The following is a 15103-nucleotide window of genomic DNA, read 5'->3' as shown; positions in this document are numbered from 1 at the left end:
GGGCAAATACTCCTCGTAAACTAGTACGACGTACTCGTACTCGTCGACGCCCATGTAATTTTGGGTTGTTTACGTTAAAATTAAAATTACATTTTTTTACAAAATGTAAGAAATAAGAACAAATATAATATTATATTGCATATACTTATAATATTATATTTCATTACAAGATTGTTACATGTATATTTTTTTTATTGATAATGCCTATTTCTTAGTCGACAATGAAACGAAATAATTATTACGACACGTAGTCTTTATTTGTGCAATATGCCATAGGACATAACACTATGAAAATACGCAAAATATACAAGCTTAGCAGTATCAACGTCAGTAAATTGTCTTATTTTTCTCACGGCGTAAGCTTTGTTGTATTCGTCTTTGTTCAAAATACATATAATAAAAATATGCGATCGATATCATTGCTTATTTGGTCACAACACTACAAAGAACTGTCATCGAGAAAATAGAGATATGGAAATAGTATAATACCTGTAGATAAATAATTTTATACGAATAACTGTCAAATAAACATATTGTTATCTTTCTAGAAATGTTTAAGTATACACAATCGATAATATATATATAAGACTTAGATCTTCAAAAAATAATTTACGATAAATATTTTAAAGTAATTACCAAACGTAATGAATTTGATGTACGATGACGTATGAACATATTTAGATAATTAAACATACGTATAATTAAGAAAGTATCATATCAAACGAATCAGTTTATAATATTTACAGATACTTAACTCATTATCCGATAAAAACATAATAAGCCGATGGAAAGTAACTTAAATTAAAAAGTATAAACAATCAATCATTGAATAATCATCTTGTTTTTGTGCTTTGAAACAAGATAAGGTGGAAATAATTACTTTATTTCCTAAGTAAATCTAATTCAGCATTTAGTAGTTAGTAGAGACTTGACAACTTTGAACCCTGCAACCGACGATCCTACCAAGCATAATATAATGGTCCATGATAAAATTGAAGATAAGGTTAAGAAACTCGGCCTCTTGATTGAGGGGTCCGAAGTTTAAATCCCAGGCTCCCCCCTCTGATTTTTCAAAGTTAATTATCATATTAGAAATTAATTATCTAATTATCACTTGCCTAAACGGTGAAAGAAAACATGGTGAGGAAACCTGCACAACTGAGAAATATTTTAAAAAATATCTTAAAGCCATGTGAAGTCTACCAATAAGCACCTGGCCAGCGCGGTAGACTATGGCCTAATCCTTCTCCGATTCTGAGATGACACTTGTGCTCAGCAGTACTGGGACAGTAATGGGTTATTGATGATGAATGATATATAAAAGCTATATAATATCATTGAATGAGTCCAAGCTTCCACGTGATGATTGATGTTCACAATGCTAGTAGCTTCTCCTTTTATACAAAAATCGCCAATCCAAGTTCTGTTTTCATAGTTGTTCATATTGATTACTAGCAGAACCCGCGGCTTCGCCCGCGTAAAAAAATATGATATGACATACAAATAACTGTAATCGTAAATTGGTACCTTTAACAATTTTAACGATAAAGTAGTATTTCATTTCATTAATAAAAGCTTTCTTTTTTCGTCACTGTTTACCTAAATTGGTCAAGCTTTCTTCAGAAACGTACACTAAAACTCTAATTATTGGACCTTAATTAAACTTTCTTTAAAATATAAGTTTCATTTGGGATACAATAATTATTATTTACACTATTCCATAGGAACCGTCCATGTTATATGGGGCCATACATACAGTGGTTATATCCAGGGTCTCTGGCTGGGCGGTTAGAGCTCCCATTCTTGCCGCCCGCGACTCCAGAAGTCCCCCTTTAGTCTCGTACGACAGGCAGGGGATACTGTAGCCCTGTTCTATCCCAAAATCTTAATCCAAGGTCTATATGTCTACCACATCACACCTAATCCACGCATAACCACAACCATACCCCACGGCAGGACAAAATGTTGCCACGCAGTGTGTCCAAAGTAGTTGCGATCTACCTAATCAGTATACCAAAATGTAGGCAAATTTGAATAAAATTACCCATTATCATATATGAAATCTGCACCCGTCCACGTTGTCGTGTATTTGTCTGAATAGACGTTATCTGAAATTTCACGTTTCTAACTTCGAACCTAAAAGATTCCCGTATACATACATATAACACTACACCCTAACGGGGTTGATTACTGAGTTGCTAAAAATGCTGAAACGGATGTGTAAACAGAAAAGCATAATGTAAACACCCTTTTATAGCCGTCTTAAGGGTTGATCTAAAAAAAACAGTGACCCAGATGTTTCATTGAGTCTAATGATAATTTTTCATAGCGGTTTCTTCCAAATTAACGGATTATAAAATAAAGTTCCAACCCCTATTTAACGACCTTAAGGGTTGATTTTCAAAAAACAATGAAATACGTGCTTAAATATTTTCTACCAAAAAGCTAAATACAGATTTTCATAGAGATTAGATCAAAACTGGGGGATTTTCATACAAACTTACAACATAATTACAATTAGAATTTAACCCACATAAGGGTTGATTTTCCATAAACAGTAGAATTAAAGTTCCACTATATCTAACCAGTAGAGCAATGGCTAACTTTCTTAGTGCTGGCTTTCAAATTGGAAAATTTTAAAATAAGCTGACAACCCTTATTTTACCAACTTAAGGATAGATTTTCCAAAAATGGTGAAATAGGTATTTAATTATTTTTAATCGAAAACCCAAATACCGATTTTCATAGAGTTTACATCAAAACTGGGGGAATTTCATACAAACTTACAACCCTTATTTAACCCACATGGGGTTGATTTTCCAAAAACGGTAGAACTAAACTTCTATTATATTTAACCAGTAAAGCAATGGCTAACTTTCATAGCGCCGGCTTCCAAAATGGCAAAATTTAAAATAAGCTGTCCACCACTATTTAACCACCTTTAGGGTTGATTTTGGAAAAACCCTTAGATTAGATTTTTATAACTTTAAATCAGAAAGCTAAATACCCATTTTCATCCAGTTTGCTTTAAAACTGACAGACTTTCATACTAACTTTCAACCCCCATTTAACCCCCTTAACGGTGGAATATCAAAAAATCCGTTCTTAGTGCGCATCTACATTATAAAATCAAGCTATATTTTAAATTTCATGATTGTAACTTCAGTAGTTTGGTCAAAACCTTGATTAATACGTTTTGAACGTGAGTATCTTTTCGCTTTTATATATATAGATTATAGTGATAATAGGATAATAACTATGAATCAATCATTGATATATCAATATCACATTCATACATCGGTAGATGTTTCGCATACTTAATAAGAAAAGGAAAATTAGGAAACTGTCATAAAATTATCTATGTATTCGTCATAGCCGATCTTCTCTGAATTTGCTGGACGGGTTGAGTTAGTTGAAAGTTGAAAAACATCGAAAAAATATTTAACATGACAAATGTCTTGGCAGTCATTTAGCTTTTTCATTTTTTTCCAATATTATCTGAAAACGATACCGATATTAGAATAAAATAAATAAATAAAACCTCCACCTCGGCCGCCATCTTGAATTTTTGAAATGTCGTATTTTTTCTATGGTCACTGGAATGGGAAGAAAAAATCCGTCATTGACAACAAAGTGGTAACGCGCTTATTAACTAACTTATATAAAATAAATAAAACATATGAAAGAAGTTTTTTCGTAACGTCTTTTTACCCGACTGCCAAGGAATTTCTTGTATGTTTGTCTTTATTTATTTTTTTAGTATTTTTCTCAGATCCTTTCATTTAATACCAAAGAGGTTCACAAAAAACAATTAATCTGCCATCTTGGGGCGTTCGCCATATTGGATTAAGAATGACGTCACTAAGGTGGTATGCTGGTACGCATTATTATCAAAATAAACGCATACCTATGCAATAATCAGTTTTGGGTTAAATAGTTTAAAAATCAGTCGCAATATTTGAGTATTATATACATCCTAATTGACAAGGCAAGTTAAATAAAAATTAATAATGTACATAGGTTACCGGATAGTAATTTTTTAATGAAATTGAACATTCCAAGAAATAGTTACATCTAGGATTCCACCACATCAAAAAAAACGTAGGAAAAGGCAGTAAAGAAGCGACAGATTTTTATTTCTATTAATACGAATTGATTCTCTTTTATATCTTGACTCTTTCTCTGTACCTACATTTAATAACAATGACTTATGCTCTAGTGTTTCACTTGACCGCGAGTGGATACGTTTGTATGACTATTGTCGTAGTTACTATGGAACCATAATATGAAGACATTTGAAATTTCCTATGCATGTATTGCTATGCCCTAATATCAAAATTTAACAAATACCTAAAATAATAGAAAATAATTATAGTTTAAAAACTAAAAACCACGCTGAAATCGTTATCCTGACGATCCTGATGAGAAGAATGGAATAAAATTATTAATATCATGTGTTGTCATCGGTTCTTGATAAGTGTTCAAAATTTTAAATTAATCGAACCGTTCAAAATGGGTAAAAATCGAGTTCAAAGATTCCGTTACATACATACATGCAGATCAAGCTAATAAAAGCGTGGTAAAAATTGCGCACATACGTACGATGGTACGGACTCTTCCGTGCGTAGGTTACATTCATAGAGGATAAACTTCTAGTCCACTCTGGGGCCTACCACCATCTTTTAAAAAACATCATAGTTCATCATAGTTTTATTTCAATATTGAATCAACACATTGTTTTTTCTTTTTTTTTATAATATAAGAGTAGCAGACGAGCATGCAGTCCACCTGATGGTAAGTGGCAACTGCCGCCCATGGAAATCTGTAATCAACCCCAGATAGGATTAGATATTCCTACCTGAGGTCGGCCACAGATGCGCCACTACCCCTGAGGACTAAGCTGGAACGCCTCGGAAAAGTCTGTCTCCCTTACCACACCCTTCAAACCGGAACACAGCAGCGCCCGCACTGCTGTTATTAGGTAGAAATAGGTGTGACGGTGGTGCCGCCGGAGTCGAACCACAAAGGGTTCTACCACCTTCTTACTACGACTTCCTTTAAATAATTTTGTTTTACTCCTGCCGAATGATAGAAAATGTCTATTCCTTATATCCAAGAGTAATCGAGACATCGAATCTAGTGTCATCTCTTTCGCACACGGTCTTGATTGTGATCAGTCGTACGCAGTTGAACAAACTTAAAAACTTATTCATTTTTCGCTTATCCATTGTATAAAACGAGCTGAAATCATGTCATATTTTGCTTAAAAAGTTAAATTTCATTTAAAAAAGGATGAATAATTTCGAGCGATATAATTCAAAATTGCGTATTGTAATTTTATAAAAACAATCTTATTTTAACGAGGTCGTGGTACGAAATTTCAATGTATGATTAAAATAATATTGTTTTAAGAAATGGTAGTAAGGCTCCTGAAGGTGTTGCGCGCAGGTATAGTCAGATACCCAATGCGGTCGAACTAGGGTTTCTGGTCGGGAATTCCCGAGAAAAACACGATGAGTCGGGACGGAAAAAATGGGCCGGGATCCCGGGAAGTCGGGAAATTTCAGATGTCCAAAATAATCTTAAAAAAATCGTAAATTACTCATAGATTTTAACATTTATGATTATTTTAACGTGCAATACTCAATGAGAACATGTTAACAATGTTAAAGTAGACCTTATCGCGTAAGAATATGTCATTTAAGCACAAATGAATACCGAAGTTTCAACTATATTGTAATTATAGTTGTATGGTAATGGTAGAGCTTACTAGCTGACGGAAATGAAATATGTTCAAAAAATTAAGAATCATGTCAATGTAAGAACTACATTTGCAAATGAGGCACTAAACGCTCTCTTCTTTTATTCATCCATTCATTAGTCTTTTGAGGAACATAGCTGGACATAGACCTCTTATTATACAAAATAAAATTGGCCAAGTGCAATTCGAACTCGCAGCCCGAGAGTATCGTGACACCAAAATTTTTATTTCTTTTATTTGTTGTATTAGTTATTATTGCAGCCATTGAAGAATGCATTATGAACATTTTAACAGTCTACCTATTATATTCAATAGATAGAAGCGAAAGACATCGAAAAATAGCGGTTTCTCGTATTTATTACATTTTAAACTTTTTTATTTTAAGTATTTATTGTTATAGCAGCCACCATTATACATACTCTGTAAAATTTTCAATTTTTTATCTATAACACTTCAGGAGATAGAGCCCTGTGACAGATGGACAGACAGCGGAGGTTTAGTAATAGGGTTCCGTTTTTACCCTTTAAATAAAAAGGACGCTGCAGCCATGGTTTTTCATACTGAATCCCATCCGATTTTTACTTGGTTTATCTTTTATTATTATAGTCCATTTTATTGTCTTCATAAGACTGCATAGGCCTAGTACAACTCTGACTAGAAAAAGGTGTGATATTTAACTAGTCATCGTTAAGACTGGAACATTATTTCGTTCAGGATCCGCTGTGCGTCCGCCTGCGGAGGATTTTAAACTCAGAGCCCTCGATTGAGAGGCAGACTTTCTAACTACTACTAATAGCATATGTTTTGTGTTTATTAATTACCTTTAAACTCTTTGGAGGGCGAGGCTATCATTGTTTATATCGGTCGGTCCTATTGAGTGATGTGGCTGGTCATCGCCACTTCAGCTGGCTAAGCTACACCTAACTCCGAGCATAGCTCCCCCCAACTTTGAGTTTTCGGCTTTGAGGTTTCTAAAGCCTACAGTAAAGGATCTTATCTTGTCGCCATAAGTCATCACTGGCACGAATACTTTCAAATTCAAGCAATGAGGAATTTGGGGTAAGAAACCACTCCATATTTTTTCGCACGTAAACTAGCTGAGGCGGATTCTTCGAGTAACCCCATTCGCACAACAACAATCTATACGAGTGTGACATGGATTAGTAGGCATGATGTTTGCCTTGTCCCTTTGTTCATTTTAAGACCCGTGCGTTGTGAGGCATTGTAGATATCACGTAGGTTTTGAAGATGGTAAAATCCATTGTGGTTCGACTCCAGCGGTACCACCGCCAGACCTACAAGTATTTCTACGTAATAACGGAAGTATTAAACGCTGCTTTGTTCCGGTTTGAAGGGTGCGGTAAGGGAAACAAACAATTTAAGTCCTTCCAGCTTAGTCCTCAGGAGGTAACAGTGCATCTGTTGCCGGGGTGGATTACAGTTACTCTATTACTATGTACTCGGACTAACACAAAGGCGGCTATTTATACACAGATTAAAATCTCGATGTACTTACAGTTGATCTGGCATCTCTGAAAAGCCTAGCACCGTAAAGTTTAGATAACAGCACGATTATACTTCTCGGCCTACTACTATATAGATGACCGCTAATGGCTAAATTTCAGGCGCGCTGCTGCGCTTCGGATACAAACACGTATGATAATACGTTAATTCGACGATCTCAGGTATTGTAGCACTTGGTTAGCAGTCGTTAAACCTTGTTAGAGGCCATATGAATAATGGATAAAACATTTGACATGGTTCGGCCACTAATCCGTACGTCTTTCCACGAATCCGTATAGCAGAGTAGCGTAGTATAATACGGTCCAGGTCTCCCCCAGTTGCAAGAAGTGAATAATGGCCCAGAAATAAGAGTTAGCAAGGTTGGAGACATAGAATTCATAATGTTTTGAAATTTTCCCGAGTTCCCGGGAATTCCCGGGAAAATGTGGTCGGGAAATCCCGTGACCAGGGAAAAAAAATATGCCGGGAAATCAGAAACCCTAGGTCGAACACAACTACAAGCATATTCTCTATAGTAACAGTAAGGGCACACTAAGGCAGCTATGTACCCATAGGCGGAGCGGGCAGCGGACGGGTGCCGGGGGGTCCGCGCTGTCTTCGTCCCGCTAATATCTACAATTTAGCGCTGCGACGCGACTCGTTTCTATATTCAGAGAGGACTAGAAGTTTGGCGCGCACACTACTTGTCCAATTATGATTTAATATCCTGTGATCGATTGTTATTGTTATCACTAGAATAATCAGTATTAAACGAAATTATTGATAGGCGATTTCCGTATAAAAGGAAATGCTTCTAGCATTGAGGTCACCAATAACCATGTGGAAGCTTGGACTCGTTATATGCTTGGTAGGGTCAGCGGTGGCCGGGCCCCCACCCGTTTCCAAGTCTCAAGAAGAGATCCAGAGCTTCAGGGAGGCCTTGGAACAGTCTAGACATGGTAAGGAGACGTCAATTTATTTGATAATGTGTTAATTAAATCGTTTTTTTATTTTTTGATTATTATTATGCACGTTATTGATAATCAATCTAACAGTTTTTTTGCATACCAGAGATCGAAATTTGTTAATTTCTGGCATACCCTCTGGCATACAAACCTCGATTGTCAAATTTCGATCCTTGGTAAGCAAAACATTGTATAGTTTGATTGTTAATAAAGGGCATTAGCACAGTATAAGGACCTATATTTGTACTGTGGCATTAGTGTCTACTGTCAGATGTCAGAGGTACCAAGCTTGTTGATGATTTCATGTAGTGTTTTTGTATTGTACCTCATTGATAATAGATGTTTAATTACACAGAATCGCGGTGATCTGATACTAACGGAAAATTACGGTGTCAGTTCGACAGTTCGCTGCACTTTCTTTGTGAATCAACCTCATTGTCTAAATCTGAGGACCATTTCCAGGTGATGGTTACCGCCTTTCTGAGCGCATGCTCATGAATCCCAAGGCCAATGAGTGGGAGAATAGCGGTAGATTCCAGGGTGACATCATCCTGGATCAGTGGCAAATCGACGAGTTGGTGGAGGACTTCGCTGGAACCAGGAAGGCCTACATCAGGCCCAACACTAGATGGCCAGGCAACACCGTCGTCTTCGAATTCGGAGCTGGTGAATTTAGTAAGTTCATTTTATTATGGTTCTGCTGAATTTATTTGATGGTGCTTTGAAATCTCTTCCCAGATTTACTGTCCATTAACTCACATTTCAGAATTAAGATGTCACATTCTCAAATTAATACCTACCTTTTATATGTGGAAGCCACTATGACCAAAATTGTGAACCATAAATTTAATTAAATTAAATACTATTCTGCTATGCAAATTTTAGTATATTTATCAAACTTTTTAGTATCAACCCATTCCTGTCCCACTGCTGGGCACGGGTCTCCTCTCTTCACATATCTTTGACAATTTTTTTTATAAATCTCTCAGGTATGCAGGTTTCCTCACGATCTTTTTCTTCACCGTTTAGCAAGTGATAATTAATTCTTAATACGCACATAAGTTTGAAAAATCAGAGGTGCGGTCTAGGATTTGAAGTTCGGACCCCGAATTGAGAGGCCGAGTTTCTTAACCACTAGGCTACCACTGCCACTTTTTAGTATATATTTATCAAACTCTTATTAAAATCAATACATTTGTCGTTTTAAGTATTTCATGTAGATAAACTTTGTCTTTCATACTAATAGCCCGGTCAAGTTAGACATAAAAATAGTGGTCAAATAGCTAAAATTCCGGGAAAGCCAAATTTTTGTAGAGACCTTGGGTTTACCATTACAAATAAAGTGTCAAAAGTCCCCATCGGTCCGAAGTGTGCGTCGGCAGGTATTCGAGGTCAAATGTCAAAATTTTAGGTTCTTTGATTTTCTTTCCGAAAACGGTAAGTTTTATCGAAAATTATCTAGGACCAAGTTGTAGCTCTTAAAATTCTCTACAAAATAGTCCTTACATTTTTTTCTCTAGAACCTATCATTATTCAGATATTGCGCTTGTAAGAATTATGTGTACATGATATGCATATATTTCCACACCACCTGTGAAATAGGATACTCAGCGCGTTTTTTTTAACATGGTTTCCCTGGGAGGACTGTTCCACGAACCTTTATGATGTTATTTCCAGCAACAAGACTTATTTAGGATGTAGTAATAGTATGAAGAATATTGATATTGGTTATTGAGTTCAACTGTCGTTCTAATTTCTTTGTTACTTTAATATATTATTTTATAATATTGGAGTAGCAGACAAGCATGCAGTCCACCTTATGGTAAGCGGCTACTGCCGCCCATGGATATGTATAATTAACCCCAGATAGGATTAGATATTCCTACCTAAAGTCGGCCACAAATGCGCCGCTACCCCTGAGGACTAAGTTGGAACGTCTCGGAAAAGTATGTATCTCCCTTACCACACCCTTCAAACCAGAACACAGCAGCGCTTAACACTGAATATCTGAATAATGATAGGTTCTAGAGAAAAAAAAATTTTTGTAGAGAATTTTAAGAGCTACAACTTTGGCCTGAGGTATTTTTCGATAAAACTTACCGTTTTTGAGAAAAATCCAAAAAACCTAAAATTTTGACGTTTGACCCCGAATAATTGCCGACGCACACGTCAGATCGATGGGGACTCTTGACACTTTATTTATAATGGTAAACCCAAGGTCTCTACGAAAATTCAGCTTTCCCGGATTTTTTGCTATTTCAATGTTTAACTTGACCGGACTATAAGTAATTTGACCGCATAGTCTAAAAGTTATCATGAAATAATTGACTTGAATGGAGCGCCATTAGTAATTTTAGTTATTTAATTACTCTAATTCTTTGCTAACACGAACAATATTAAACGCAAATAACTTCTGTCCGTCCTGTTTATTAATCAGTGTTTAATAATCCGTTTGTTATTAAATTTGATATGGATAATTTAGAGCCTGGGGAAGGACATAGGGTTACTTTTTATAAAATGTAAACCGGATTGACTGACACACCTAGCGGTTAACGCACAGCCGAAACTACTACATTTAGCGTCTTGAAATTTGCAGATAGGTTCTATTATAGCTTAAATGACTACTAAGAAAGGAATTTTGATAATTCTACCCTCAAGAGTTTCCCTCTTGATCTTATAAGGGTTTAAAGAATGTATGGAATCCGTCAGTTTTGAAGTTATACATCTGAAATTTTTGATGTACGAGTAACTAAATAAATATATTTTTTTACTATTAAGATTATTTTATTTTACTAAACACGGATCTGTTTAAAACATTATATTTATTTTAAGAAATTGAAGTTTAAATAAATAATATGATCTAGAAAAAAAGACAGGCTCAGGCTACGACTATTATATTATATCATTTTGAGGAGAAAGATCCATCATGCTTTCGGAGGTGGACTGCTCGTCTGCTTTGCCTATATTTAAAAAAGGATCTCGAATTCCATCATTGTTGCTTACTATGAGCCTGATGGTGGAAAATGATTTCTACTGCAAACAGAGCAGTGCGGGTCTTATAATGGTTTCTTTGTTACAGCTGCTCAGCAGCAACAAGCCATTATTAGGATGATGAACTGGATCAGTCATTACACATGCGTCCGCTTCCGTCATAGAAATGCCAACGAGAGGAACTTTGTCAGGCTTACTGTAAGTAAATTATTTCGTAATGCTTATTAACTGAATGAAGCGAGTACCTTATTGATCAACACGCAAACGATTTCTGACCAGGAACCGTCTAAGACAGACATTTATAAGCATTTTGAATTTAAATTTCAATTTTTGATTCTAACAAGTTCCAAGGGTTTCACGACACTGGAAATCCCAGTGAAACTAAAGTACAAAAAACGTAAAACTTCATTTCATATTTTTAACTGGTTTTATTTCATATTTTTATTATTAACTGACTTATCTGAAATTAGTTACATATGAGTAATCGAATCGCGTATCAATGGATTCTTATAATGAATGCATTATAAGAACTTCTTCAAAATTACAATTTGAAGTTTAGTCTACATCGGAACGATGATATTTCTATCCTACAATATTTTCTCTTTGAACAAATCACAATAGCATACTGCTGCTGTATAAAAATAGAAGTGAAGGATGCAATTGAAGCTCTACTTTATTGCAGGGTCGACCTGATGGATGTTATGCCAGTGTGGGCTTCGATGTCAACCGTGGTGTCCACACCATGAACCTGGCTCGCAACACGCCTGGTCGCGGTTGCTTCATACCCGTTATCATTGTCCACGAGTGGTTCCACGTCATCGGCATGTTCCACATGCAGTCCACTTACACCAGATACAACTATGTTCGCATTTTCTGGGAGAATATTACACGCGGTTAGTATTTTGCATCAATAGTCTCTGACTTTGAGAATTCGGGTATGGCTGAACAATCCGTCAAAAATCTTGAAACTGTGTCTGCCAATCCACACTTGGCTAATATGGGCTACACCCTAAACCCTTTTAATACACCCGTTTCAAAGACCCTTGTCCAGCTTAATGATAATTACCGGGGTCAACAATGATGACGACAAATGTGTGAAAATGAATTGATCGTTGCAACGAGCATATGAAAAACCTTCTTATCATACTTCACCACAAAGTGAACTTCACATTTTAATTACCTCACAGGCATGGCGCATAACTTTTACCGCTTCGATAATCGCATCGTCTCCAACCACGGACTGCGTTACGAATATAGTAGTTGCATGCATTACGGAACCCACGCCTTCAGCTCCAATGGACGGGCTACTCTTCTGCCTAATCGTGTAAGTATAAAGCTATACACATGTTAGAATAAGTGCTCAGTAATACGTCAAACGTCTTCAAACGTCACAACAAAATGACAGATTTAAAATTAAATTTAATATTACACCTACATAAAAATGATACGAGTAGAACTTATATTAAGCTATTGCATAGCTTTTATCGCGGGCTTTGAGCGCGGCGACCGAATCGAGAAATTCCGTAACGAAAATAAGTAACACCTTTCAACAACTCGGTTGCCTGGAGACTTGATATCCAACTAGCAAGTCTCCAGGCAACCGAGTTGTTGACTGTCAATAGAAAAATATGGATATAATTGAATAAAGTATTATTTTACATTCCTTATTATTTTATTTGATATTGGCGACGAGATGTCGAATAAACTAAAAAACAATAAGGAAATACGAGCCACATTACGTGAGTTAATGAAACGAACCGAAAATTACATTTCGGGAATAGAAAAAATTTACATTGAAGAAATAAATATACGACTGAATTCTTTACAAGAAAATTTGAACAAATTCTACGCGATTCAAGAAAAAATTGAATGGCTTACAGAAGAAGAAAATTTAGAAGAGGAAATAAAATACAGGTACGAATTTGAAGAAATATATACAAAGCTAAAATTTAAATTTTTGAATGTACAAAAAGAAAATAATCGGCTAATACCTGAATGTTCTTTTATATCAGCAAGAGCGGAAGTTTATTTGATAAACTGTTAACTGTCAAGGCACGCTTGAGACGTACACCTAATACAAAAGAGTTATCACCTTATCAGTTAATGTTCGGCAGAGAGGTAAGAATCTATATGCATGCCTTATTTAAGAAATCCGCCCCACTATCCAGATTACATTACAATGCACCGCCAACGCAGGAGTTCGGACAAGGTGATAAGGTACAAGTCCGCAGTTACACCAACCCAAGAGTTAAATGGGAGTTCGGAGTCGTCATCCGAAGATTAGGTAGACTCCATTATGAAGTCAGAACTGAAAATGGCATACTGGTGCGCCGTCACCTTGACCAAATGCTGCCGGCGCCCCTGGTGGTGTAAGTGAAAATAGCGGTGGAGGACTGTTGGATATCAAGTCTCCAGGCAACCGAGTTGTTGACTGTCAATAGAAAAATATGGATATAATTGAATAAAGTATTATTTTACATTCCTTATTATTTTACTTGATAACCTTAATTCGTCAACTTGAACACAGATGGCAGTAATACACATTTTTTTATAATCCGTGCAGAAATCTTAAAATTGCGTGAAGTATATTATATTCCCATTATAAAATTCAAAATTATATTACCATATTATAAAAATAATATGTTTTATCAACATAAGCTATGTTGAATTCTGGATTGATAAAATAACGTAAAAGAGTGTTTGTTATTTTTAAACGTACAATTACAACTGACAGACTTGACAGCACAAAATCAAAACGCCATTATGATTTATGGTACAAATAATTTGTGTACAAAGTGTTTTAAATATGAATAAACAAAGTGCATTTATTAATGAAAAATGCGATGTACCTGTAACATTCGGCCAAATGTCACAGGCACATCGCATTGATCCATTTATATTGCTGGTTGTTAATACTTTACGTCACTTATTAAATACTTTTCTATTTTATATTTGAGTTATGAAATGTCAGCTGATATTTGCAATGTCTTATATAATGGAGATATGATAAAATAGTGGATAAAGATGTATTAATGTAAATGTTGATGATTATGGAAGAATATATTGTATTTCTGGAATTCCTTCTGAGCGTTTTCATAGCATAAAAAATGCTATGCAATAGCTTTACCGCGGCAGTCTCCGAGTGCCACACGTATTTTTTTTAATTGTGAATTTATATTCCAGCACTACAACGGGCAGTTGGGACAGGTACAATTCGTGACCCACATTGACTTCATGCGGACCAACAGGCACTACAACTGCCCTGGCGCCTGGAGGGACGACATCAAGAGTTTGGAGCAATTGCGAGAAATAGTTCACGCTGAGGACGTCGAGCCAGTCGAGGACATAAAGCTGGAAGACTTGCCTCCACAAGAATACTACGTGCCAGAGCATGAAGATGAGTTCGTGCCAGAACAAGAGTTCAAGCCAGAGCAAGCGTTCATGCCAGAACAAGATTTCGTGGCAGAACAGCAAGAATATGAACCAGAACAGCAAGAATATGAACCAGAACAGCAAGAATATGAACCAGAACAGCAAGAATATGAACCAGAACAGCAATAATTTGATCCAGAACATTAATATTTTTTTTATTAAATTGTAAATTTTGAGAAGCTCAAATTAAAATATATCTTTGTTACTGAAAGTTTTTGAATTACATTTATTGAAAGCACAAAGTTTCTCTTTCTTAACCTAACCTAACCTTACTTCTTAATCTAATTTCAGAGTTCAAAACAAGATGATAAATTATAAATGAATGTGTGACTATATACATGTATAAACGTAATGTGGTGTTTAAAAAAGAAAAATCATAAATAATATCAACAATCTAAAATTGTCATGTGAGGTTTGGTTTGCAAAACACTGTGGGTGTTTCTTTGTTGCA

The 15103-nt window shown here is 35.7% G+C and overlaps 1 protein-coding gene across 1 annotated transcript in view; it reads left to right on the top strand.

Moving 5' to 3' along the window:
• LOC140746956 (hatching enzyme 1.2-like) overlaps positions 1 to 14828 on the top strand; it is an 83024-nt gene extending 68196 nt beyond the window's left edge. Inside the window, exons 5-10 of the mRNA XM_073079148.1 lie at positions 8137 to 8223; positions 8692 to 8904; positions 11309 to 11418; positions 11903 to 12113; positions 12408 to 12544; positions 14404 to 14828. Coding sequence (XP_072935249.1) covers positions 8137 to 8223; positions 8692 to 8904; positions 11309 to 11418; positions 11903 to 12113; positions 12408 to 12544; positions 14404 to 14781 — 1136 coding nt within the window. The 3' untranslated portion in view covers positions 14782 to 14828. The remainder of the gene's footprint in view (positions 1 to 8136; positions 8224 to 8691; positions 8905 to 11308; positions 11419 to 11902; positions 12114 to 12407; positions 12545 to 14403) is intronic.
• Positions 14829 to 15103: the final 275 nt, after the last annotated feature.

The sequence above is a fragment of the Epargyreus clarus genome, unplaced genomic scaffold (assembly GCF_041222505.1).
Source record: "Epargyreus clarus isolate Ecla_fem2 unplaced genomic scaffold, WU_Ecla_fem_2.2 ptg000014l, whole genome shotgun sequence".
Classification (NCBI taxonomy): Eukaryota; Metazoa; Arthropoda; class Insecta; order Lepidoptera; family Hesperiidae; genus Epargyreus; species Epargyreus clarus.
This window is presented reverse-complemented; position numbering and strand designations above follow the sequence as displayed.